Source organism: Patiria miniata, unplaced genomic scaffold, assembly GCF_015706575.1.
Source record: "Patiria miniata isolate m_02_andy unplaced genomic scaffold, ASM1570657v1 HiC_scaffold_8, whole genome shotgun sequence".
NCBI lineage: Eukaryota > Metazoa > Echinodermata > Asteroidea > Valvatida > Asterinidae > Patiria > Patiria miniata.
The window spans coordinates 4867274-4894739 of NW_024037075.1; the positions used below are offsets into that span (position 1 = coordinate 4867274).

At 38.8% G+C, this 27466-nt stretch overlaps 4 protein-coding genes and 1 long non-coding RNA gene across 7 annotated transcripts in view; 1 reads left to right on the forward strand and 4 right to left on the reverse strand.

Moving 5' to 3' along the window:
- LOC119719147 (polypeptide N-acetylgalactosaminyltransferase 13-like) overlaps positions 1 to 2122 on the reverse strand; it is a 37297-nt gene extending 35175 nt beyond the window's left edge. For both annotated transcript variants that reach the window (XM_038188472.1, XM_038188471.1), the window contains exon 1: positions 1713 to 2122. In XM_038188472.1, the coding sequence (XP_038044400.1) occupies positions 1713 to 2095 (383 nt within the window). In that variant the 5' untranslated portion in view covers positions 2096 to 2122. The remainder of the gene's footprint in view (positions 1 to 1712) is intronic.
- On the forward strand, positions 2111 to 18594 carry LOC119719149 (2-hydroxyacyl-CoA lyase 1-like). Its single transcript, XM_038188474.1, has 18 exons — positions 2111 to 2204; positions 2540 to 2681; positions 4281 to 4385; positions 4812 to 4852; positions 5036 to 5116; positions 5285 to 5357; positions 5800 to 5877; positions 6502 to 6596; positions 6824 to 6936; positions 7363 to 7498; positions 14059 to 14164; positions 14661 to 14750; positions 15251 to 15412; positions 15691 to 15791; positions 16315 to 16473; positions 17026 to 17130; positions 17620 to 17809; positions 17975 to 18594. Exons 1-18 carry the CDS (start codon positions 2116 to 2118, stop codon positions 18011 to 18013), a joined length of 1905 nt encoding a protein of 634 aa, XP_038044402.1. The 5' UTR covers positions 2111 to 2115; the 3' UTR covers positions 18014 to 18594.
- LOC119719153 lies at positions 7759 to 13195 on the reverse strand. 2 transcript variants are annotated; one of them, XM_038188483.1, is made up of 6 exons: positions 13179 to 13195; positions 11524 to 11657; positions 10811 to 11010; positions 9511 to 9561; positions 9104 to 9148; positions 7759 to 8956 (listed from the first exon to the last, which is right to left on the reverse strand). In XM_038188483.1, exons 2-6 carry the CDS (start codon positions 11639 to 11641, stop codon positions 8666 to 8668), a joined length of 705 nt encoding a protein of 234 aa, XP_038044411.1. In that variant the 5' UTR covers positions 11642 to 11657; positions 13179 to 13195; the 3' UTR covers positions 7759 to 8665. The 2 variants fall into 2 exon arrangements, with proteins under 2 accessions (XP_038044411.1, XP_038044410.1); XM_038188482.1 differs by lacking the exon at positions 13179 to 13195 and adding an exon at positions 13004 to 13172.
- LOC119719157 (COMM domain-containing protein 3-like) lies at positions 18097 to 27302 on the reverse strand. Its single transcript, XM_038188491.1, has 5 exons — positions 27008 to 27302; positions 23540 to 23651; positions 20297 to 20456; positions 19702 to 19821; positions 18097 to 19393 (listed from the first exon to the last, which is right to left on the reverse strand). The coding sequence occupies exons 1-5, from the start codon at positions 27144 to 27146 to the stop codon at positions 19334 to 19336; spliced, it is 591 nt and encodes a 196-aa protein (XP_038044419.1). The 5' UTR covers positions 27147 to 27302; the 3' UTR covers positions 18097 to 19333.
- On the reverse strand, positions 24379 to 26628 carry LOC119719158. The gene is made up of 2 exons (XR_005269882.1): positions 26414 to 26628; positions 24379 to 25558 (listed from the first exon to the last, which is right to left on the reverse strand). It is a non-coding gene; the product is annotated as an uncharacterized LOC119719158 (long non-coding RNA).
- Positions 27303 to 27466: the final 164 nt, after the last annotated feature.

A 27466-nucleotide genomic window follows, 5' to 3' on the forward strand; every position in this document is an offset into this window, starting at 1 on the left:
GCAAGAACTTATTGATCGTTTGTTAAGAACCAATATCCGTTTACCGAATAATGGATAGGGGACAATGAACAGGTGTCCGCTATTGAACTAAAGTTGGCCGAGTGTGACGACTTCTGTGTTTACTGCATTGTTAATCCCCTCTGTGACCTGTTTTGTAGTCTACTACCACAGGATCTGTATTGACTGCACCAGAACATGGACAATTTTGTAGGCATCTTTTTTTAACGGAAGGAAATTTAATCTAATGTTTTCTTTTTATAAGTCCGTGTTTTAGCTATGACTGGATGGCCATGAAATGCCGTGTATTCAGTTATAAGAATAAACAGAACATTTTGGGAAAGAATTGAACTGTTAGAATCCTGAGGCCACTCACAAGGTTGGATAAAAATACCGTAAAAAATGTTGTAAAAAAGTTGTAAAAATGCTCTCTCCAAAATTTGAAATGTTTTTAGTTGCAAATTCATTTTTTTTTTCAATCATGGTTGCAATGACTGATGATGCACATTTGGTTGGCGACATTTTGCATCTTTGGATTAATTAAGGCAAAAAGAGTTCCTTCCATTGCTTGAAAAAAAAACACCCAGTTTCCACTGTCAAAAATCGTGCATGCTTAGGCTTGATATTCCAAACCCTATTTTTTTTTTACCTTGCCCTAGTGGCATGGCCCGGATACAGTGCCAGGCTGCATCCTTGAGATACAGTGTCATGGTAACACTTGTTGGTACATGTATACGAACATGTACATGTACACACAAATTTCATCATGTTTTTTTTACCAAAATAGTTACACATCAATTTATAGCCACAGTCCTAGCCTAATGCTCACTGCAGGTTCAAATTTCCAATGAACATTCATCCCACTGAGTAAAAAAAAAAATAGTTTCCCGTCGGTCCTTTTTTTAAAAATGCAGGAGGCGGGGACTTTTTTGGTCTTCTTTTTTCTCCCAAGATTTCGGATTTGTTCAAGACGGCGGATAGATTCTTCAATTTTTTTCGACTATTTTGCAGATGTCCAAAGAAGCCGTATGTAACCCTTTCTACATAGCTACATTTGTTGGAAACAAATAAAAAGAACAAATATTGATATGCATAAATTAAATATATTGCAACATTGTGAGTTTTAAAAAAAGGAGGCAGCTGGGGAAAAAAGGAAGCAGGCAGGGACGAGAAACTGGTTAATATAGAGTTTGGTTTCCCAAGCTAAAATAACATTTCCAAATTGGAAAGATTCCCATATATCTGGCCATCACTAATTTTTCCCTTCAGTGACCATCAGAAAGTGATAATATGTCCTAAAAAGTCAAATTTAACAGGGAAAATATTGAAGTAGGCCTATTTACTGAGAAAACGCTTAGAAATTTTCAGACTAGTCTCATACGGTTTGTGCACAGAGTGACAAATGATGGCCAAATATGGGACTCTTTCCTTAAAATTATAAAAAATGGCTCAAAATAGCAGTTTTTATAGGCCTAGGCCTACATAAATTTAAAATAAAAAAAATCAACACCAAACAAACAAAACAAAAATCTTGTATGAATTAAATTGATGAACCTGCTGAAACAAAAATTAAAAATCGATCGATCTAGATTCTACTAACTTTTATTCACTATTTCCAAAATAATAAAAATGTATTAACTTGAGTTGAAGTTGATGAAAGACCTTCTAGTTCTACTCCAAGAATAGTGAAAATACTTAAAAGGAAGTCTACTCACTTTTTATGTCTCGTATCTTTCAAAGTTCTTTGTACTGAAACCATTTCAGAGACGACCATGTTAAAATTGTGTATTCTCATGGTATCGTCTGCACGCTCTTTGACCTCGCCGTACAGCAGGACCGGTTGCCCGTTCTCCCCGGGGCCAAAGCGCAGAACGTCCCGGCCCAGTTGGCCCAACAGCTCGCCGTCAATCTCGGAGTCCACTCGAGTCCTCGGGTTTTCCTTGTCATTTTCTGTTCTGCTTTCTCCTTCAAGTCTGAAGTAAATTTCCCTCCTGCTCGTGGGTTGCAGCGTGCTCTCGTGGTAGAAGAAGTAGACGACAGACGCGGTGGAAAACCAAATTATTCCGGCAAGGAGAAAGGTGAAGATTTTTGCTGCCATTTTCGTCTGCTCATGCTGCTATGTTCTCGCAAGTGAAAATGTTCGCGCATGCATTTTCGCGTGTGGCGCCGTCGTCACGCATGACATATGTGCGCAGTGTGTGTGCCACGTGAGTAGATTCAGCGTGTTTTGATTTAGATTATCCTAGATTGATTGATTATTTGATTATTGATTACTTAATTGATTTGTTAATTAATTTATGTCACTTCAATCGATTAAGAGAGTTAGCAATAGAAGTTCGATTTCATTTTATTGACTTTGATTGTCCATTTTCTTATATCTGTGATGACATTTTTTTTGATAAAAGCTTAGCAATCAACTTTTTAAGTTTCTTCAGTGTTAAAATTTATATTATTTTATTAGTACATATTAATGTTTTCAATGACTGCTTGGCATGGCTGCACTAGCACTGTCCTTTCGAGGACACCTTAATATTGTCTATAGCTTCCTTTCAAACTATGGAGGGCGCTGTAACTTCACCACTTCTGCTCGATCTTGGGACTGGAAGTTGGAGGCTGTTTTCCCGAGTGAAAATTCCACTAAAATGGACGGGGCAAGAGTGATTGCTGAGGCCCTTAAAGCCCAGGTTAGTTTTCAACATCCTCATGAGATTTTAAGTGAACGATTGCTGCAGTTTACGGGGTGAAATAATTCCCCATGGGACGCACGACAAACTTCAGACTGGGACCGTGAGTGCATAAAAACGTGCAAAATTACTACTGACGTTTTTTTACTCACCATTAGGCTGATTAATGCCCACACAACACAAACATCAAAATGATAAAGTTGCAAGCATGTCATATGCGAAATTTGAGACCTTAAATCCAATTTTAAGGCAAGGTTTTGGCAGTTCAAAAACCACCCACGTCAATCTCCATGCTCTGGAAATGGGTGTGTCATGTGTGTGATTCCCAATGTATTCTGGGTAGGTGTAGGAAGAGCCTTGCAGCTTACTTGTTTTTTAATCAATGGCCAAATGAACATAGCGCCCTCTGCTAAAAAATGAAACATTTTGCATTCACTCAGATCAACAAGAGGGCGCTGTTTTATCTACATGATGAAAATGTTATAGCTGAGGAGTCTTTTTGCACAATGCATTGCAGTACACATCAATGTGATGTCTCACGTATGGATTTCGATAACTCTCTGCAAAATTAGAATTAAAAGCTGAATTTTTGGTGATGCAATGCTCACAACAGCAACTTTGCTAGGCAGAAGTTTCAGGGATTATTGAAGAAACTGTAGTGAGAAAGAAGCTTGCAAATTTGATTCACACTGGTTTTATCATGCAGCACAAAGTTTTGCACGATATGGATACCTTAAGTTTTGGGACTCTCATACACAGTATTGAGAGTCCCAAATTTTCGGACTAGACAAACTTTACCCTATTTCTTTCGGTTCTTGTTTACTGTGTTGTTTATCTAGGCCCCCCTATGCTCTTTGAGTATGACACAACTGATCCTAATATTTGATGTTTTATGCAAAGTTTAAAAAGAGACAGCATGACTGATAATGCAGCACAATTTCCCGATGGCACAGATTCACTAATCAACGTAATCGCACCCAACTGTTGCAATTACAAATTCACAGGTTTATTACTTGCAGCAACATCTGTCAACAGTGACCAGACATTAATCCTTGAACTTGAATCGTATGCACAGATATGATCGATCGATGATTTTCGGTTCGCTCGGAGCGCGCCGCTGGGGGTACGGTACAAGTGAAAATGATAGTATGCGCATGCATACAAGTGCAAGTACCATACCCCCCGCGGCGTGCTCTGAGCAAACCGAAAATCATCGATCGATCATATCTGCGTGCATGTTTCAAGTGTCAGGTTGGCTCAGTGCGGAAAGGGCATATTTTTCATCATTTTGGCCTAAAAACTGACTGAATCCAGCGATGTTTGTTAGGCGCAACTTACGTGAGTATGTCAAGAGGTATAGTGCGGAGTTTAGGGGCAAACTGTGCAGCGGTTCTGTGGGAAATGTCTGTGTTTTGATGGACGTTTTGTACTTAGTTGGTGTTTTGTACAAGCAAACAATTTTGCGGGTTTCTCTGTCTATGAGGCTCTGCTACGCGGAGCATCATAGTTCTAGGAGTAACCGGACATTGCTGAAGTGGCCTGACACTAGTCACAGTTTGTAGACCATTTGATTTTGTTTCATTTGTTTTTTTCATCCAGGGTGTTGAGTATGTCTTTGGCATCGTTGGGTTTCCTGTCATCGAGGTCGGTATGGCCATACAGGCAGCAGGAATCAATTACATTGGAATGAGGAATGAACAAGCGGTCAGTCTTACACACACACAAAACAAAAACAAAAACAAAACTTTCAGGAGTTTATCATAATGTTCAGCTTGTTTCTAATTTGTAAGAATAGTCTTATTCATAAGATGGAATTTTGCATCGGGTTGTTACCTCCCGAGTGAAAGTTGGAAAAACCACTTGAGTGGGACTCGAACCAACGACCTCCTGCTTTCTGGTGCAGATGTCTTACCACTTGACCACCGAGCTAACGGGATCAGTTGGCTGGTTTCAAATCAGATGTACATGTACATGTAAAGACTAGTCTTCACAGACATCTGTGAAGTATTTTCAGAATCAGAGGATTTTATGTTCTTACTTGAAATCTTGCTCGAAATTGAAGATCGAATGACTATTTGGAGTTATTTTGTCGGCTTTCCGTTGTGTGTAACTTTCCCTTTATTTTCACAGGCATCCTATGCAGCAGGGGCCATTGGATATCTTACCGGAAGGTAACATTCACAATTGCAAGGGCTTTCAATCTTGTTTATTAATGGGGAAAATAATTATGTGTGCCATAATTTCGATTTGCCTAAATGGCAGTCTTCAGGTATCAAAAAGAATTTTTCGGGGGGTCTGATTAGATCCGGTTGAGTTAATTTTTTCCTCACTTTAAATCATTTTTGTTTTGTTAGACCTGGCGTGTGTTTGGTGGTGTCTGGTCCAGGAATGCTGAACACCATCTCGGGTCTGGCCAATGCAACCATTAACTGTTGGTGAGTTCCTTTTTTTAACTATTGAACTCATTTTCAAATTTTCGACTGATTCTATAATTTGTTTCAGCTTCCTTATTGAATTTAACTTCTACGCCTGTCTCCATTTAAAATTTGTAGTACCAATTAATCTTCTTAAGTGTGCCCATTTTTTTGGCATAATTACATCAGGCCGATGATTGTGATTGGAGGATCGAGTGATGTTGATCAAGAATCGATGGGAGCATTCCAAGAATACCCTCAGGTGAGCTAATGAATATTCAGTGACCTATGATGAGCATTCCAAGAATACTCTCAGGTGAGCTAATGAATATTCAGTGACCTGTGATGGAGCATTCCAAGAATACTCTCAGGTGAGCTAATGAATATTCAGTGACCTGTGATGGAGCATTCCAAGAATACCCTCAGGTGAGCTCATGAATATTCAGTGTCCTGTGATGAGTCAATCGATTGTCAGAATTTTACAATTTGAATATCCATGAGCTCACTGGTAAATGGCCATTAGTAAGAATGGTGCTTGTGTACATGTATTTGGATTCAAACTTGTCATATGGAGAGTTTTGAATGTGAAAAAAAAAGGTATAAGCAGCAATGGAAGACTTGTTGACTTGCAACTTTTTTGATAAATATTTTAATGTTTGTTCACATCTGAAGAGTCTTTTTTGTCTGCTAACTCTGCTCTCTAGGTTGAAAGTGCCCGGCTGTGTGCCAAGTACGCCGCTCGTCCAAGCAGCGTCGAGCAAATCCCCTTCTACATTGAAAAGGTAACATTCACCGAGAACAGTTAGCAAGTAAAGTTACTGGATTCGGTTAAAGGGAAGATACAACATTTGCAAACATCAAAAACGCAATGATCAAATTATCACGAAATATATTACTGGATTGTTAGGGAATGACAGTCTAAAGCATCCTGTAAAGTTGTGGCTCCTGGTGTGCTGACATTTTCAAGAAAAACTGTATTTTTCCAATGCCGGTCAGCCGACCAGCGTTGGAGAAAACTGTAGTTTTTTTCAAAACGTGCTCCTAAATTTTCATATTTAGTTCGTCAGCATTTTCTTTGCAATTGATTACACACCTGTGGAGACTACAAGCCTGCTAGACTGATTCTCTGATCTTACAACTCTCCAAAGTCTTTAAATTGCTTTGTTTCATCTTAAGTGGGGTCAGGGAACCAGACTAGAAAATGTGATTGGTTTTCTTGGTTTTTCCAGCATCTACGAACCCAAATGTGAAACAAGTCAGTGTAACAATATTTGCTATAACATACTAATCCTCCAAATCCATTTATTACTGAAAATTACAGCAAAAGCAAATATTGTACATTCCCTTTAAGCGTGGTAGTACTCTCTGGGCTAATCACCCGTGTCTCACAAAATATTGTTTTTCAGGCGGTGCGAACCAGTATGTATGGACGGCCTGGGGCTTGTTACATTGACATCAGTGGAGAGATGGTCAACAAATCAGTCCCTGAAGAATCCATCAGGTTGGTCACATCTGGAACATTCTATAAATTTGACTCCACTTGTTTTTCCTGTCCCTTTTTAAATCTGACATCTATGATTTTTTTTGTGCTGATGCACTCCCAAAGACAGTCGTCTTCCAAGATTGATGGTGATTAGCAAACTAGCTACCCAACAAGTACAAAACAATTTGAAGTCAAATTTTTGATTCGGCTTTTTTTTTAAAATATTTCCCTTTGTGTCTTTTAAGAATCATGCCCAAGGTGCAGCCGCCCCCACCGATGCTCGCATCGCCCGATCTCGTAGAGAAGGCCGTCCAGCTCTTGATGTCGGCCAAGAATCCACTCATCATCGTCGGAAAAGGTCTGTTAAAGTCAATCATTAATTAACCAACCCTAACCCTCCTAGACCCTTCACAATCCTACAGAAGCTTTTGAAGAGGGTTTCGTGGATTTTAGGAAGGTACACCCCTGGCTTCCGTTACCTTACATGGGTTTGGGCAAATAACCAGGTGCCATCACACTGCCATCATTTCTAGCTGTCCTAAACATCATATTAGATCAACAGAATCCGACACTAAAGAAAACTATGGTCACGTCCAAATTACCTGGCTTCTGCTTTCAATGACATGTGGCCATGGAATCAGGTGAAGCCACTTCCCTTAAACGTGTGTGACATCCAGTTGCCGTCAGGCAATTTGAACACAGCATATTGTTCAGAGAATATTTTATTAAAAAGGCAGTATAGTGGAATTGAAATTTTGGAGCAGCATTTGTTGAACATCTACAGGAGCGGCCTACGCTAGAGCTGAGGGAAACGTCAGAGAGTTGGTCAACGGCTACGGTTTCCCGTTTCTTCCTTCTCCGATGGGTAAAGGAGTGGTTGAGGACGATCATCCGCAGTGCGTCATCGCTGCTCGGTCCAGGTAAGATTGCAGGGTTTACATCGAGAGAGTCTGGGTGCCAGACAAAGATCAGATTGATTTGATCCATACAGCCATGTCAAAATGTCAAATCTGAAACATACATCGAAAGACAGAAGCAAACATTCTGTTTGGATACCACTTCAATGTTTTAATGATTCATTGTTGACATTATTTCAAAAAAAAAAAAAAAACATTTAAAATGGCAACAAGCCAGTTGTGATAAACTTACCTGCGTTTCTTGAGAGGAATATGTCATAAGAATGAGTAGCAAGTATATATAAAAGGTCGTTTTGGGGCCCTTTTTATCCAGAAGCCAAGTTTCAATTGATGAAGTTTGTATAAGATAGTGGGAGTGCTTTTAAAATAGTAACCACACCACATCCATGAAACATAGAACAAACTTTTGTGAGAAACAAAGATGGGATGTGCTTTCATCCCTGGAAGGCCTACAATGCTGACTTTGCCTCTGTGTCCTCTAAAAATCAATATTATTTGCCAAAAACAGGCCTCAAATGCGGAAAGGTTATAGCATGTTTTAGACTGTCGCACTAGGATTAGTTTTGCCGCCGTAGTGGTAGATAAGCTTCTTCCTCTCGTTCCGGCAACGCTCGTTGATGGCAGCATGTAGCCTCTTGGTGCTCTGCTGCGTGTCGTGAAATGTTGGGAACCGTGCTGCCACCTCCATCAGGATCAAGCCGAGGTACTTGAGATTGAGCTGCTTGAACGGCTTCCCACACCTCATCTGGCCCTTCCCAGTAGTGTTCCCGTTGAAGAGTTCCTCGTTTGTGAAGATCTTCCCGGCCAGACGGTAGGCATAGGCCGTCGGGGTGTTGGTCTTGGACAGGATGGCGTCAATCTCGTGTTTGAAGAGGGTCACGGGCGAGTCCTGATAGCCCAGAAAGACTTTGGTCTGGGTGTTGTCAGTGTAGTGGTAGTTGTAAGACACCTGGGGATAGGACTCGGGTGGTTCCTCGATGGCATAAAGAGGGGGTAAGGTTGAAAGGCTTGGGTCCTGGGGATCCTGGGTTGGGAAGGTGGACAAGTCAGGCTGGGCTTGGCTTCTTGGATTCAATATAATGATCTCCGAGTAGTTACTTGTTGATGTTGTTGATGGCATCGAGGTTGTAGCCTGTACCACAGGGCTGTTCACTCTTTGTCCTGAAGAGGTTATGTTGGACCCAAGAGTTTGCGAGGACGGGGATGGGGAGAGAAACAGCGACATAGGCGTTGGGCTTGCTCAGACTCGCTGTCTTGACTGGCGGTATCGGATAGCTTCACAGTATCCTCCAGGCGGTTCAGGGTCTTCTGCATCGCAGTTACTTGGTCGCTGAGGAGCTGTTGACCCTGCCGGATGCTGCAGAGCTCCGACGTGACAAGATCCTGGGCTGCCTGGACGAAGTGGATAGCTGAGAGGATGCTCTGCATGAGATGGTCACTCCGACTGGAACGGCCCTCAACCTGGGTTGATTTTAAAAAAAAAAATTATCAGGCATAAAAGGCAGAACTGGATTGGTCATATTTTGCAAAAGGAAAGTTTCTGGATCCAAAACAACCAATCAAAGCAATCAGGATGAGTTGTTTTGTAATTTTAAATGATGAACTTACTCTGTCAACAGTTTCTTGGGATGTTGTGCATTCCTCTGTCTTTATCTGTGAAGGTTAACAGATAATTGAAGGTTTCATAATAAATCAAGTAAGCTGAACAAAGGCATTTATCGTAACAATAATCAAATCTTGAGCAATTAATATCATTGCAGAAAAGAGCTAAATGGTAAAAACAGCCCCAACTCCTTCCTCAAAACATGAAACAGCACATACAACATGAGTATAGTAGGTGGGCATGATTTGGCAACCAGCTCGGCAAAATAGTGGGATTTTGAAATAATGGATGTCCAAATTATGTATTAATGCAAAAATATACAAATGAAACTTTCAAAAGCTGTTGTAACTCTCAATATGTTAATGATAAGAAAGCTACACATCCCTTGGGCTTCAACCTCAAATCTACCTACCCGTTTGGTTCTAACTTCATCTGTTTCATCTCTGTCTTCCTTTCTCTTTCCCTGGGAATAACAACATAACTTTTTTTTTAAATTATTTAAAAACTTTGATTTAAACCTGTATCTTTAATTTAAATCTGTAATTGAAAGGGGTAGTGAACCGTACCCTTTAATGTTTTGTTCATTTTTTGAACGTATTCTTAGAGAAAATGGAAACATTTGGCTTTGTATCCAGCTTTGGTTTTGGTATTCTTAAGCAATACATGTACATACATGGATCCATAGTGACCTGGGGTTGCCTAAGTCAAGGTCCAAAACCTCCCTTAAGTTGAAACGCTAGATGAAGCAAATAGTACTGCAGATAGGTGCCGGGATTGAGCGTTTAGTGATACAAGCATGGCATCTGTCACACAGTCGGAGAATATCCGGAGAAAGATATATGGCTATAGGATTTGTCTTTTGAATAAAAGATAGGTAGAATAACAAGCACTTGCGGCCATTTTTGATGGTCGGCTGACAACCGTTATAAATTGAAACAAAAATTCCACTTTTCTTGGAAATGACAGCACACCAGAAGCCATGATTTCACAGGATGCTTGAGACTATTATTCACTTACAGTCAAGTAAGGTATTTCATAATGATTTGGTAGCTTGGTTTTGTGATGTTTGCAAATGTATGTTATTAAAGGGAATATACATCATTTGCTTTTGCTGTAATTTTCAGAAATGGATGGGATTGGGGGGTTGGAAATATAAAGCAAATATAGTTACACTGACTTTTTGGAGGTTTGGGGTTCGAAAATGCTATAAAAACCAAGAAAAACGATCATTTTCCTGTAGTCTGGTTCCCTGACTCCATATAAGAAGAAACAGAGCAGTTTACATACATTGGGGAATTGTAAGGTCAGGGAACCAGTCTAGCTGGCTCGTACCCGTTCATAGGTTTGTAATCGATTGCAAACAAGTGCGATGGTCAATTGGGGCCAGTATTTGAAAAAAAGCCAGTTATTTCCAACGCTGATCGGCCGATCAGCCTTGGAAATTGATACAAAAATACCACTTTTCTTGAAAATGACAGTATACCAGGTGCCATAATTTTACAGGATGCTTTAGACTGTCATTTACCAACATCCTATTAAGGTATTTCGCAAAAACTTGGTAGTTTTATTTTTCGATGTTTGCAAATGTTGTATATTCCCTTTAAGTTAAGAATAGGCCCAAATTACCAAAGGTCGGAACCTCTACTCTTTTGTAAAAATCCTGACTCGGCACCTGTTATAGCAAATAGCAGTGACTATAAGATAGATCATACCTGTTTATTGGTAGAGCCCCATGGAGTTTTCCCAGCAGGCTGATTCTTGCACATGTTCCTGAGCAGTGACATCACCATCTTGTCTCCAAGGGCGATCGCATCACGCCATCTTGCACCGTCTCCATTTGTGCTGTTATCATCTTGTTCTTCTGCATCATGATCATCATCATCATATCCCATGTCCACCTCCACATTGTCACCTTTATTACCAAAAATAAATATTTCAAAGATATTCAAAATCTCCTAGATCATAATACAGATTAAAATCTACAGGAGGTTTTGGTGGAATTTGAAAGATTGAGGAAGGTATCATCAATCCACTTATTACTTTACAAGGAGCTTGATGCCAGTTGAAAGTTTAAATAACAGACTTTGCAATCACCTTTGTTTTGCACAGTGGAGGATTTGTAGGACATTTCCTTGCAACATGCCTTGAGAAGAATTCCCAACCGAATGCTCAAAACTTTATAGATTTTAGATACATTTCAAAAACCTTTGAACAACTGACAACCTACAATGTTTGACACCATCAGAAAGCAGCTCCGCTATGTTCCAGGATATTAAAATTTCCAAACTTACAAAGTTGAACTCTTACTTCAAAATTTCTTTTCATCCAAAATTTCTTTTTAATTATCTAAAGTTGCACGCCCTTCTGGGGCTCACCAAATTGACCAAAAAAGACGAAAACAGTAGAACTAGAAGCAATTATATACCTGGTTGAAAGTCTTTTGGTCTGATCTGATGCCTGCAAACAAGGCGGTAGGTTCCGTCAAATGCACAGTCGTTGCCCTGAAACAGCACGCAAGTGGGATGGTAGCCAGGCTGCGACATGGTGAACACTAGGACGCTATAGATGTAAAACGAAAACAATTTTGGGTAAATTCATTGAAAAGTAATCTCCATTAATCAGGCCAAATAAAAATCATCCAAAATTTTTTTTTTCAATTTCAATGTCTTAATTTGCATCAAAACTAGGAAACAGCTAGGCTTGAATTGATTTACTTTGAACACTATATATTTTACTTTTTTATGTAACTACCCCCCCCCCCCCCCCCCCCCCCCCACTGGTCATTGTGAATAGTATACAGAATGACAAACATATATTCCTACATGTTATGAAATATATGAATAGGTTTGAAAGCCAAATAAACACCACTCTTATTCGGTTCTCTGGTTTTTTTTCTTGTACTATTAAGTATTATTCACCACTCACCACTGCCTAAAAAAATTATGATGGCCTACTGTTGTTGTTTTTTCACTGGGAAAGTCCTGACAAAATTGGCAGGCTAAATAGTAGTAATGTGCATGGGCGTCGCCAGGATTTTTTCTAGAGGGGGCAAAAAAATGTTTGGCCCAAAAATGCTTGTATTTCTCAACACATTCTCGATTTATCAGTTTTAGAGGGGGGGCAGGGACATTTTGCCCCCCCCCCCCCAACTCATTAAATTTACACCACTTTGTCTTCGCGCCTCTTTTTCTTTTTTTCTTTTTTTTTCTTTTTTTATCTCCTTTTTTTTTTTTTTTTTTTTTGCTTTTCCAAGGGGGGGGCAAGTGCCCCCCCTTGCCCCCCCCATCGCGACGCCCATGGTAATGTGTTGTTTTTTAATTCAAACATTTACTTTGCCGGGCGAAATTAAGGTTTGCCATATTATAATAATAATAAAAGATGGACCTGAATATATTATTATCGGTCTCTTACAAAATAATTCATGACAAACTAAAAACCCAACATATTCCCTTCCAATCAAAACACATTCAGGAAAAGATTCCAAATAAAGCCGCCGTTTTCCTACGCGTGTACCGTAGGCCGTGACAGCATTTTCTACTGCAGCACAGCACAACCGCATCCGGTTCGTTAGTGTGACGTCACCTCCAGCACTTTCTGCGCCGTTTGGAACCGGAAGTTAACGCAGCTCGAGCGTTTGCAGCCAATGGGCGCTAGTAATCAGTGGTGCGTGCGCGTGTATGACGTTTTTACTAACGAGCCGGATATAGCTCCATGGTAAAACCACACCGCGCCGCCATATTGTACCGTCTGACCGTAGCCGTTGTTTTACCGTACCGCAGACCAAAGTTAAAACGCGCGGTAATTGCCTCTTTTCAGGAACTTCCTTACATTCCACTCCAGTAGATTTCGAGTCAGCGGCAACTGGGCATTATCCTCATAATTGTAAGCAACTGAAATAAACTTACCTCGTTAAAAAATTCTGGCCAATTCGGGGATGGTTTCTCAGCGGTGAATTATAACCGTATAGTCTACCGCGATGGCTGACTTGCACGTACGGTAACTGGAAGTCCAGTACATGTATGTAGTAACTGTAGCTGCGGCGCGGCGGATTACGTGCATACATAATGCATACGTACTTACCAAAAACACGCTGCGTTCGTCCTGATCTGACAAAATGGGGCATGAGTCGCTGAGAGACGTCCAGTACCGAGGAACCGTATCAGTAAGCCTTGTTTTGATAGGTTGGGTTTGAGACGGCTTTTACCGCGCTGCAGTTAACACGGTCTGGTTGAACTGCGTCGGTCAGCCGTGGATCGATGTTTTGTGCAGGAGCTCTTTTATGTTGACAAACTGAAGGGTTTTAATTTTAAGAACAAGGGTTTTGGGAGGTGTTGCTTGGCTGACTTTAAACATATACAGTAACGTAAGGACTAAGAAAAAAGTAGTTCCGACCATACGCCACTTACGGCAGAAAAGCTGTACTTTGTAAAGATGGGTCAATATTTTGGTCTGTAATTTAGGGGGCATTTTTCATAAATGGTGCAGCCACTTAGTGAAAAAAATGACTCTTCCAAATTGCATGTTATATGCAGTGTTTTATCTTCTCCCTTGTATCATACGTTAATGGGGAAAAAATAGTTTCATTTAAATAAGTTACTCCCATTGCCATTCTAGCTACTTTGGGCGCGTAGAGCCTTGATCTTCCTTTCCTCATTTTAAGATAACCCAAACAAAACAACCCAACAAACAAGGGGGAAAAAAGAAACAAACAAAACGCAACACCAACAACAAAACAATACAGATGTATAACACCAACAGATGTTAACCACGGGCATTAAATTTTCCCTCATCTCACCTGAATTCCCCGTTTTTTACCTTACACTTTTTGCCATAAAAATGTAATCACACTGTGTGAAGTCTTGTAAAGCTTAGAATTTCCTTCTTTTTTTTAGGTTACTTCCCAGTTCATGCCTTTAACCATCTCTGTGTTTTCCCTCCTCTTAACTATACTTTGATGCAGGGCATTACTTCAAGCTGATGTTATCCTACTCCTTGGTGCTCGTCTCAACTGGATCCTTCATTTTGGTCTGCCTCCAAGATACAATCCTGATGCCAAATATATTCAAGTAAGGATGGAAGGGATCGGCTGAGCGGGGTTGGAGGGCGAGGGTTGGATTCGGGGAGGGAGGGGGGAGGAGGTGATGGATTTGGGGGAGTGAAGGGAGGTAAATAGGGGGCTGGCTGGGTGAGGGTTAAAGATAAATTGGGGGGGGGGGTTGGATTAAGGGGATGGGGTTGGTCGAGGTGAGGTAAATAGGGCTGGGTGAAGGTTAGAGGTGAGGGGGTTGGTTTGGCGAAGTGAGGACGGGGGTTGGATTGGAGGTGGAGGGTACGTGTGAAGGGGTGGGGGGCAGGTGAGGGTTAGTGGTAAAAGGGGGCGGGTGGTTAGTGGTAAATGAGGGGGTGGATAGGGTGAGTTGATGGCAGTGTTTGATTGGGTGATGGATGGGGTGAAGGGGGTACGTGGTTGGATTTGTTTCGGTGAATACCTGGTGTGACTGCATAGGTGACACTAAAACGAAAGAACTTTTGAACTCATTTTGCTGCATTTTCTCAATCCAGATTGATATTTGTCCAGAGGAGCTAGGTAACAGCATTGGCACGGATAGAATGTTGGGAGTGGCAGGAGATCTCAACTCGGTGACCAAACAGGTGAGAATTATAATGCAGCAAAACTTGTAAGACACTGAGAAGATACACGGTATTTGATTATCTAGCCATGTCAGTTTAGGTCAATGACTGCATGCTTGCATTTTTTTGCAGTATTGTGAATACAAACCAAATTTAAGTGCGTGCCTTTCTAGTGGCCACTAAACATGAATAATTTAAGTGCACAGGTACTGTTTGAATACTATTTCCCATTTTGCACAGATTTTTTTTCTTGAAAGGGGGATAAATGTGTGGCTGACTAATCTGAATGAAGCCTCTTTAAAAACTTTTTGTTACTTTAAACAGCCACTTTTAATTGTTTTTTCTTTCAGAGTTATACTCCAGTCAAATTTCAAGTATGGTCACAAATTTAACAATTGGGCCAAAAAAAATTCCAATAAATTCCTTTGTCACAGTTTACTCAAATAGCTTGTCAGTTGAGATCGGATGACTTTGTACAACTCTGCTTATATAAGGAAACCCTCAATTTCTTTTTTTGAAAGATGCTGGAGACTTTCAAGACGAGCTTTCCCAATTGGCGGTATCCTAGCAACACTCCATGGTGGCAGAGTCTCCGCAGCAAAGTGTCAGCCAATCAAAAGTCTAGTCAGGAACTGAGCGCTGACAAATCACTGCCCATGAGCTTCTACTGTGCCCTGGACAAGGTAAGCGCTCCGATGTCAAACTTGTCATTTCTTACCAATTCTTGCTATAGAGTTCAGACAGAAAGAGGATTTTCACATTTGGGGCTTCCTTTTTTCAGACGATGAAATACATACATAAAAGCCATTTTTGAGCTTACAGATGTAGAATGTCAAATTATCAACTCACTTTCAAAACAACTTTTCACTGAGAAAAACTGTTTTTAGACGAATATAGAAAACAGTCAGAAAATATCCCACGTCAGCAGGAGTTATTTGTAGTTCTGCTTTTTAATTTACAGGTCCAAAAGCTGATACCACGAGATTCAATCATTGTCAGTGAGGGATCAAATACAATGGATATTGGGAGAACCGTGCTTCTGAACCACTCCCCACGACACAGGTGTGACAGGTTATTTTTATAGTCTGTTTTTTTTCGGAGAAGAGATCATAACCCCCCATAAAAAGTAAATAAGTTAATTTCAAACTGGAGTCAAGTTGAATGAAAGGGTACAGACTTGAGTGCATTTATAAAAATAAAAAAAAAATTTGCTTGAATTTCAGTGCAAATGTTACATTGTGCTTATGTTACAATGTTGGTCTGTGCACATTAAACACACAACTTATGCAGTCTAAATCTAGTACACTGTTGTGAGTTTAACAGTTCCCTTGTATCACCAATTAAATGTGAGCAATGTCTGTATGATAGGTAGAGAAAATAGCGCCCTCTGTGTTGATGCACAAAGCCAATTGCTGCTGCAGATTACATTTTACTACTTGAATAGACTATTTCCATAGAGCGCCATCACTGAGGACAGGTCTGTCCCTCTGTGATACGCACACGTAGATTCTTTGTACTTTCACCTTCGCTGAATTTAAATAAAGAAGACCTGTCCTAAGTGGGCCTATATTCTGTGATCCCACAGGTTGGATGCGGGGACGTTTGGCACCATGGGCGTCGGCCTGGGCTTCTCCATCGCCGCCGCCCTATTGGCCAAGGACAGGTGGCCGGGGAAGAGAGTGGTGTGCGTGGAGGGCGACAGCGCCTTTGGGTTCTCTGGGATGGAGATGGAGACAATCTGCAGGTGTGTGAGGCTACGGCTAGCAGTAACATGTGTCTATGGGAAGTGGCTGCAGCCACTTCCATAGATACATGTGTAAAAAAACTGCAATCCATGGCCATTTCGGACATGGCTTAAAGCCCAAGCTCATTTTCCCATACAAATCAATCTCACTCAGTTTCCACATACCGGTATGCGTACCTGGTAATCCTACACATTTTACCAGATTTTACATTTTACCACATTTTACCAATATTACCATGTTTTACCACATTTTGCCGCATATTACCACATTTTACCACAAGTTCTCTCAAGGTCATGGGGTTAGTTATATGGTGGTGACTGCGTTGTGTTATACATGTAGTTTACTAAAGCTGTGCAATAAAATCATGGTGCCTTCAGGTGCAACTAAAAATGGCCTTGATACAGTAAAGAATAAAAATGCGTGCAGTGAATAATGGTTTGAAAGGATACTTTTCAACACAACAATATAGTCATTTTTACTGTCTGCACTATGAGAGCATGTAATGGAACTGCAATCTGATGTCTGTTCTTTGGTTGTTTTTTTTTTGGTAGGTACAATTTGCCCATTCTGATGATCATTGCCAATAACAACGGCATTTCAATGGGCATCGATGCAGAAACTTTCCAGGAAGTGGAGGTCAAGAACAGAGGACTAGAGTAAGTATGCTCAGTGCTGACTCTTTTTTTTTTTACTAAAATGTGGTATGATTATAAAAAAAAAATAACAAACAGACAAATGTATACGTACACTGATGATCTTTTTATTAAGTTCAAGATTAGTTTAAATTAGGGACTCAAAAATTTGGAAGCAGACTGTTGTAATACGATGAATGAGGAAGAAACAGGAAAAAACTGGAAAAAGATATGCCACACTATCACAAAAGAAATCATATTTGAATTATATATTCTTTGTTGTTTGTGTTGATTCTGGAGTTTATTTTCAAATGATTAGTGTGTTGTCCACAAACTGGGCTATCTTCGTCCACAAACTGGGCAGTCTTCGGTCAAGATTTTATTCACCGTCAAGAATCCTGATACAGATTTTAGCATTGATCACAGCATTCTTATATGGTAATCAATTTTACATATAACAATGAATTGTGTCGTCCGTAATTGTGATTTGAAATGTTGCTGTTCTATCCCTAGTCTTCCTCCCACCGGTCTCATGCCGGACACCCGCTACGAGAAGATCATGGAAGCGTTCGGTGGGAAGGGTTACTTCGTCACGACGCTCTCGCAGCTAGAGGGCGCTATACAGGAGAGCCTGACTAAACACGCAGACAAACCGGTGATCATCAACGTGGCCGTGAATCCCCAGTCGATGAGGAAACAACAGGTACGTGTTCAAAGTCAATAACTGTTGTTTTTTTCTCAAGAGCGAGAAAATAATTCTTCCAAATCTCAGTCAATTTCTCTCTATTTTTTTAACTCGTTTCTTTCTGTTTTAAACTCTTTTGTGATTTACATATTTTAATTTTTGTTTTTCACTTTTCCAATGCAGGATTTCAATTGGCTGACAAGAACGGAGAGCAAACTGTGATCACCGCATTTTGCAGTCGCAACAATTTTTCAGTTCTAGACAAGTCATCTTTCAATTATAAAAAGCAAAAGGAAAACAACGTGAATGATTTTGAAACGTGAAGTCTGTTTAAGAAGTTTCCCGAATCATACCTTTGTGGTTATTGGAATAAGAATTTTACAAATTTTGCCAATTTGAAAAAAAAAATGGATTACATTTGATAAGGCGAAAGAAAAACGTGTATAATAATAAATCACATTTGCTTTTTGCAGGTGCTTAACTTAAGATTTAAAAACAAATTGAATTATTGAAAAGGAAAATAAACACGTTTTCCAAATCATATCCATTCGGTAATTGGACCAAGAGTTTTACAAAGTTTCCAATTTTGGAAATGGATTGCCTTTGATAAGTAAGAAAAAAATGTATTATAATAAATCACATTTGCATTAAGCAGGTGCTTAACAAAAAGAAAACAAAAGATGAAATTATTGAAAAGTAAAATACCTTTAACATAAAAAAAAGAAAACCATGAAATTCACTTTAGATTGGGGAGCTGGTTGGCCATAAACTGTTTTTGAGCTCTTAAGAGGACTAGTATTGGGGAAAAAAAAAAAGAAAAAAAAAAGGAGTTTGCAACTTCTGGTAGAGTTATGCTTGGAATATCAGCAAATTGTATTGGATTAAATTGACGTAACAATTAGGAAAAAAAAAATTCTTTATATTTCTAAAATTTGTACTTAATATTTTTGTACTGTCATAGTTGATCAGAGTGCAATATAATTTTGTCATTAATTAATGAATTATTTTGTAAGGATTTGTTAGAACATGATTCAAAGATATTTCTTGACGAAAATGTTTCAAATTTTCATTTTTAAGTATGTCAATGTTAATTTTTTGTTCTGAATATGTAAACTCATCAAATTTTGGTTTAAATTGAAATAAAAAAGACTTTTCATGTAACTGTTGGTCGTAACTCTCGTCAGCATTTGTACTGGAAACAAGTTTGCAATTTTTATAAAATAAAAAAAGATTACAAATATACACTATCATACAGACAAAAATATCGCTTAAATTCATAATGGCAAGAAAATACAAAATTTCAAATTTGTTCAGAACATTTGGAAAACAAAAGAAACTGCTTTTTAATACCCCCCCCCCCCAATTATTTTGGTAAATACAAAATCATGCCTATTTCGCTGTTCCTTGTACTAAGTTGTAACAGACATTGTCTAAAGTCAGAGTAACCGAAGTATCTGCTTGGAATTTTTTTGAAAATCGGTAAAATATTTTGTACTTTCTTGCCTGATGGTCAATATCTGTCCCAGGTAGCCCATGCAGGTCTCAAGACAGACTGGCTTTTTCTAGACTCCGGGTGGCGTCCTTCAACTTACCAACCAGGTCCTGTACAAAAAAAAATATTTAAAAAAATGTACTTCAAAAAATATATTAATAAAAACCAATTAGTAAAACCAAATTCATGTATCACAACCTTTAGACTGTTATAAAATGTTGACATAAAACATGCTTTTCTCAAAGGCAACGGGTCAGAATTTTTTTTGGGGGGGGTCTTTTGACAAATGGGTAACTTAAACCTGAAAAAAACTAATTATTCATGAATGTCTGAGGTTGTACAGGTGGAAGTCAGAACCCCCCTCCCCACCTTCCCCCCGTAAAATCTTGTCTCCTCCCCTGTTTTTAACGCAATTTACCTGGAGTTGTTCAAGGGAGCAACAGAACTGGACATCTTTGGTTTTCCTGTTCAGTCCCCCTTCCTCAGTCTTGAGGGTGATGAGGTAGGTCGCTTCGTTCACTTTGTCCTTGTGGTTGCTCTGATCACAATGAAAGACAAACAGGCTAATTGAATCAAGTAAAGACCGTGATAAATCAAAGATACTCTCATAACCTTCATTTTAAATGGTGATAATTTGAAGGGAAATAAATCTACTTCATGCTAAAGCAGAAAATCAAAAGCTCATAAAAGAGTCTTTTGATTATTTGTTGATTATTAGTTCTGAACGACTCTACTGAAGCATGTGAATAAACTTCTGGTTAAATAGGTTGAATACTGGATCATCAGTCTTGAGGTCTCGGGTTCGCATCCTGGGCAATGTTCATTGTGTTGCTTAGCATAAAGATTTCCAGAGTCCTGAAAAGTTATTCTAATTAAAGCTAGGCTGTCTGCCAACTGTTTATTTGTTGTTGTTTTGTTTTTTTTGGTGTTTTTTTTTACTTTTTGTCGTTTTTCTTATCACTTTCTTGGGGAAATTGAGCATCAGTTTGAAGAGCAATATAGGTGGTCTGTACCTTCATGTAGTAGTCTAGTCTCCAGTCCACATCAACAATGTGTGGATGCACTTGTCTGATGTTACCAAGCAGGACTCGAACCGTCTCCTTCCGATCCAGGAAGATGTTGATAAAGCTCTCCGTCCTATCTGTGGTCCACTTACAATCTTCCAATATTGGGCTGTGTGTATGTTAATTTAAAAAAAACAAAAAAGCAAATGACTTGTTGAAGAACAAAACCTAAGTTGTATTCAAGTCATCCACAAGTCAATCACAAATCATCAAGTTTCTAGTCAAGTGATCTGCTATTTAAAGGGAATGTACATCATTGACTTTTGCTGTAATTTTCAGAAATGAAATATTTGAGGGGTTAGTATAAAGATCAAGTATTGTTACACTGACATGTTTGAAGTTTTGTGTTCGAAAATGCTGGAAAAACCAAGAAAAACAAAAATGTTCAAGTAGTCTGCTGGGTCATTCCATGCCAACTCAACAAATGGTGCACACCATCACCTCTTGGATTTTTTTCTTTTTTGGTGTACTGAAAGATACTTAGGAGAAATGCAAATTCTGAAAATTTGGGGTCTCTACGACTTTTCGTTCTTGCGCAACAGCATTTTGAAATTTGAGGTGGGCGGGTCCAAAAGTGCGTCGCGTCATGAAATTCAGTGTTTAAAGGGCCATATATTTAAAACTATACCACCCAGACATTTGAAACTTGGTAATCTGGGCTATTTTTTGCTGTAGATTTCAAATATTTAAACAGAAAGAAAGTAGCTTGTTTCATTTTTAAGTTAGAGGGGCCCCAAAATGGCCCAAAACTCATCTGGACCAATGTTCGGGGGGGGTGCAAGTCAAAAATTGAAAATATTTTTTCACCAAATTTTTTGCCTGTAATAGCCCCCAATTGAAACTACTTTCATGTAAAATCTTACACTTATATTAACTTCATTGAATGAGATATAGCCCTTGCAAAAAGCAAATTGTTGATTTTTACGATAACTTGACCCCCCCAAAAACCAACGTCAGACATTCCGCACCAAATTTTGCTTCACATATGTTTGAGGTTGGTCCTTAGTGAAGTCCTCTGAAAAGTTTCATGTTGGTGTCTAAATGTCTTCAGTGGATAGTTGGGCTTTATAAAGAGTCTATATCTTATGATGCTGCAGGTTCCGTAACATACAAGTACACGTACCGGTACCTAGAATAACAGCAGTCGGTACATAAAGAACAAGTTGGGTATGAAACTTAGCTTACATTTGTACATGTAGACTTTTGATCAGTTGATATAATTGTTTACAGTTTCACAGGTGAAATTATGCATTCCTTGTGATGTAGTTTTGATGAAGTTGAGTGAGTTGCATAATGGCTGGCTCACTAAGTTTGTATTGCCTTCCACCGCTATGTAGAAGTTCTGGTGTTGGTACGCAACACAACACATCAACAAATGGAATGTTACATTTATCCTCTCTTTGTGGCCAATAGAGAGTATTTGTTGATTCCGTCCTGTACATGAAGCGGACATACACATCCTCATGAAGTTGTGATACATCTTCTACAATAGCAATGTACCAAACATCATGCATAGACCACACAAACATATTTTCCTGGGTTGAGGTCAGCTGCTACAATTGGTGCATGATGAGTTTGAGCATGCCATACATGCAACTCCTTGGATGAACTAGGTTTCCCCTTATCCATAATGAAAACTAAGATCAATCAGGTTAAAACCATAGACCCTCTACTCAAACTGAATCATTTCTCTTTGGTTCAGGCTAGTGCTATACTATGCTGTGCAAGTGAGAACTGGTTAATTACTACATACATGACATGCATGCTGTGTGATGAGCACATGGAAAGAATAAGACTCTCAAGTCATTTAACCTAATTTGCATATAATGCACATGTAGGTCTACAAGCAACTGTTTATTGAGCAGGAAATGGGTAGTCTTGACCCAAGTCTTTCAACAGTCGGGGGATTTTGTTGTGCTGGTTCCGTAAAATACAAGTACATGTACATGTACATGTATGTATGTTAAGGAACCTGCAGCATCATAAGATATAGACTCTTTATAAAGCCCAACTATCCACTGAAGACATTTAGACACCAACATGAAACTTTTCAGAGGACTTCACTAAGGACCAACCTCAAACATATGTGAAGCAAAATTTGGTGCGGAATGTCTGACGTTGGTTTTTGGGGGGGTCAAGTTATCGTAAAAATCAACAATTTGCTTTTTGCAAGGGCTATATCTCATTCAATGAAGTTAATATAAGTGTAAGATTTTACATGAAAGTAGTTTCAATTGGGGGCTATTACAGGCAAAAAATTTGGTGGAAAAAATATTTTCAATTTTTGACTTACACCCCCCCGAACATTGGTCCAGATGAGTTTTGGGCCATTTTGGGGCCCCTCTAACTTAAAAATGAAACAAGCTACTTTCTTTCTGTTTAAATATTTGAAATCTACAGCAAAAAATAGCCCAGATTACCAAGTTTCAAATGTCTGGGTGGTATAGTTTTAAATATATGGCCCTTTAAACATTGAATTTCATGACGCGACGCACTTTTGGCCCCGCCCACCTCAAATTTCAAAATGCTGTTGCGCAAGAACGAAAAGTCGTAGAGACCCCAAATTTTCAGAATTTGCATTTCTCCTAAGTATCTTTCAGTACACCAAAAAAGAAAAAAATCCAAGAGGTGATGGTGTGCACCATTTGTTGAGTTGGCATGGAATGACCCTGCTTCCCTGACTCCACTAAAGATGAAATGGATCAATTTATAGATGCCGGAAAATTGAAAGGTAAGGAAACCAGTCTAGCTGGCCTGCACCCGTTCATGAACATGTAATCAATAGCAAATAAAATTTGGACTAAAAAAAAATGGTAAATTTGGAGCAGAAGTTGAAAAATAGTTCGGTTTTTCCAACGGTGGTCGGCCGACCACCGTTGGAAATGTATACAAAAATACCATTTTCTTGAAAATGACTTCACACCAGGTGCCATAATTTTACAGGATGCTTTAGAAAGTCATTTACCAACATCCTAGTAAGGTATTTCGTAAAAACTTAATAGTTTTATTTTTCGATGTTTGCAAATGTTGTATTTTCCCTTTAAACGACCTGTGGCAAAGTCATTTCCTTGTTATGTTAGTATTCTTACTCTGTTACTTATGATTTGAATTGTTATCGACTCAACTCACTAAAGTGCAATTCATTGTTTGGCAAGCAGAAGTTATTTTTCAGAACCATATAGTTTGCTGTACCTCAAGTTTGATGAGTTAGCGTCATGTTTGGCGCCCTCTAGTGCTAGTGTGCAGAGAGCTGCGTAGGCCTGTTTTACAACAGCAGCATCCAGTGATTTCAGATTTCCATCCTCTGTTGGCAAACAAACAGAATGATGAGTTTACTCATTAATGGGTAGGCCTACTTCGCAAGTCATTATCTAACATGACTGGAAATGTTTCTCATTCACAAATTCATTTTATTTACAAAACCTACTAGTAATACTAATAGTACATAGGCCATGGCAGAGTTTATGTATGATGAAGAGGTGATGTGAACATAGATTTCTTCTACTAAACACTACTCCTTATTCAACCAAACCCCGCTCCCTCCAAACACTTCAAAAACTGGCGCTGGCTAAATTTAAGAAAACAATATTTTGCCAGCTAAGCACTGAACATGCGCAGTGACTTTTTTGGGGACTTCAAAATTTTTAGAGTGACAAACTTAGTCGTCACTTCGTATTCACGAGATGGGAATCAGACTATTTTTACAATTTCGGACTTTATTTCCTTGAAAACAAATCCGCTAGAGCCATGAAATCACAATTCGTGGAGTCAATTTCAAATAATAAAAGATTAAGAAGAATATTCTTAATAATAATATTTTTGGGATGAAAAAAAATTCAAAAATTGAAAATCCGGGATCTCTCGCTCACGAACTACATAGGCCTAGTAGTAGTAGTACATGCCCTTATCCACTTGGCCATTGGGTAGGTATGTGACAAAAAATCTAAACTTCACCCAATTTAACTGTAATGGATACCATTGTAAAGAGCTTAAAGAGAACTTTAAAATGATGTATAGATCACTGTTCTAGGTGAAAATTTATAAGAGTTACATTTATTTTAAACTCGGGAATTGGTGGTGAAATTTCGGCCTCCAAAAACAAAGAAAAACATAAGAAAATTTGTGACCGTTATTTGGGTTACGTCATGACTCTATTTGTTTTGGTGCACTGTAACTTTCTTATTACAAGTCAGAATCTCATCAAAATTTCACAAAAGACATTACAATGACTATATATTATGATTATATTATGATAATTGATATTGATTAACAATCAGTAAACACAAATTATTAATTTATCAATTAGTGTGATGACCATTGGGGCAATTCCACCAAAAGTGGACACGGCTGAAAAATTGCAATTTTTATATATCTCTAGAAGTACAAATATCACAACAACAAATGTGGTATCAAATTAAAGAGGTCAACAAGATCTTTCATTTGAGTGGTATGCCAGTGGGATAGAATGTAGTTTAGTGTTTTGGGTTAAAAAAAAACACCATTTTTTTTCAAGCTAAAATACATAAAATCAGGGATTTTTGGAAGTCATTTTTGCACCTTGTTTTGTTATAAATTCAGAGAGAAGATTCAAATTTCTTGTTTGATTTTGACACAAATTCAAGTCTCTTCTGTAGTTTTCTTTTCCTTGGTGTGATGAGCACTGTTCGAGGAGATTTTCTTGCAGGTGGTGATTGTTTTGGACTGGGAGGCTCTTTGGGGTTAGATGGCCCAGGTTCTCCATCAGGCTGAATTTCTGAAGTTGATGGCAAGGTTTTTCCAGATTGAATGCCAGAAGTTGATGGCCCAGGTTCTCCAAATTGAATGCCAGTCGATGGCACAGGCTCAGAGGAGGAGAGTTGAACTACTGGTGTATGCTGCTGATGGAATTTGTACTGCTTCCGACATACCTCATCAAATTTCTTCACGTCAGCTTCACGTGACAAATGTTTATATTTCTGGAGTGTTGTTCGAACAAGGCTCTGCAGTTGGTTAGTTGAAAATGTAAATGAGGCACCAATCTTTTCTCTAATCACCTGAACAGTACTGAAGAAAGACCGTTCATTTGTAATGAACGAGAACAGGATGTGTCCAACTTGCAAATTGCGATCTGGAAGTGAACTGAAGTTTTCAATCAGATACTGACAAGCTTTGCCTGGCTTTGCTTGAAAAAAATCCCTCTTCTTCTTTTTAGGTGGCATTTTTGATAATTACCTGAAAATAAAGAAAGTAGTGATATCATAATTACTATGGAGGGTGCTTGTTTTATCGAAGCCTGTGGCGGCTGAGAAGATATATAAATTTTCTTTCAAACATTAAAAAAAATAAAATTTTCTTTGCTTAATAAAATAAAGGGTGTATTTCATTTTTTTAAAATAAAATATGAACAAAAAACTTAGTACTTTCATTAACTTAACAGCATAATCATCCAAACTGCAATTAGGCCACACCCTTGAATTCTACCAGGGAGAAAAAAAAAAAATCACTAACAAATTACATGACTGGAGCGAATTGGCAGATCAAAACTTGTCCAATATAAAATATGAATCAATTAATAAAAAAAAAAATCAATAAAATATGTAATTAAGTAAACAAAATATAATAAAGGATGGGCCTACAAAAAAAACGACCCTGAAATAAAAACAAACTAAAAAAAAAAAAAAAAAAACTAGCTCGCCCCATGTTAGCCCCATGTGTAAAAAGCATAACTGGGGCGAACTAAATCTGAATTAAATCCAAAATCATCCGCTTGATGCAAATGTTTTTTCGATCAAATACCAGAGAATTATGAAGAATATATATTAAAATCCATTTTAAGGGTGTTTTTTTTCAAATATCAAAGGCCCTTAGCATGTTTTCCAGAAGGATGATCTACATCTTGATTTCAATGGAATCTCACGGTAACCGCCATGTTTGTGTGCACCGTCGCGATGACCGATCGTATGAAACAATTTTTGCGGATTAAAAAAAAGGGTGTGGGAATCGTACAATTACCTTTATATTTTCAGGTTTTGTAAATGAATACATAAATTTAAGAATGTAAATGTTTTTAAACGAAATCTAACTTACATCACGTAGAATTACGCTGACTTTCTCGGATGAATTTTTAAAATGCACGTAATCCAACTCTAACGTATCGCATGACAAAAATCTAGGTACGAGGTTGTAGCATATGATTTCCTCTTTCTCACAGAACAATCCATTTTGCAGGGGATGCCCCTGGTTAACTGGTATCCGGCCGCAAACATAACAGCGCAAAAGCATAGCCGCAAAATGCGGTCACCATTGACAGGGCCGAAAACACAGCGCACACTGACGTGTTTTGTCACATACCTACATTGGGTGCTGCACAACGGTGGAGGGAATTTTCATAATAATGCTGTATTTTCATATTAAATAATAATATGCTGCATAATCTTATCTAGCAGCAGTAGGCCTAGCACTACTATAGCAGGCTAAATAAAATATCACTTACTGAAAGAAAACCGGCTAAACTAGCCGGCTATAGGCCTACCTATCATAGCCAAATGTTTAGGCATTTAAGTCCAAAACCTAAAAGTGCCTTTTTCGATCTCTATTTATAAAGTTAAACACGGGGTCCTAAACTACATGATTGCCGACCGTACGATAACTAGCCTAGTCGATTGTGTTTGCAACGCCCACCTTTCAACGATCTCGCAGACGGTCTTTTAAAGATATCTTCAAAGACCCTTTCGACCAAATATTTAAAGACCTTGTCAGGGATGTGTGCTGTGTCGCCCGCTAGCTGTAAGCCTTCTTGAACTTCTGCCGAAATCTCCATTTCGGGTTATTTCTGTTTGCTGAAGTGAGCCTTTCTCCCGTTTTCGGTAGATTACTACGGCGTATGGTTCCCACTTACCGCACATATTTTGGCATAGAAAGTGTACAATGCTTATAGGTACCTGACTAATTCTCGTCCCGTAAATCATTAACACAGCGCCCTCTATAGTGCGACATTACTAAGCTCAAATATTTCGATTTTGTTTTATAAACCATGCTTTTGAATTGTTTGTATCACATAAATATTAGACAACAAAAACAATGAAAATGACTTTTGATACACATAATAGCCATAAGCACTGTTTTGATATGTGGTATTTT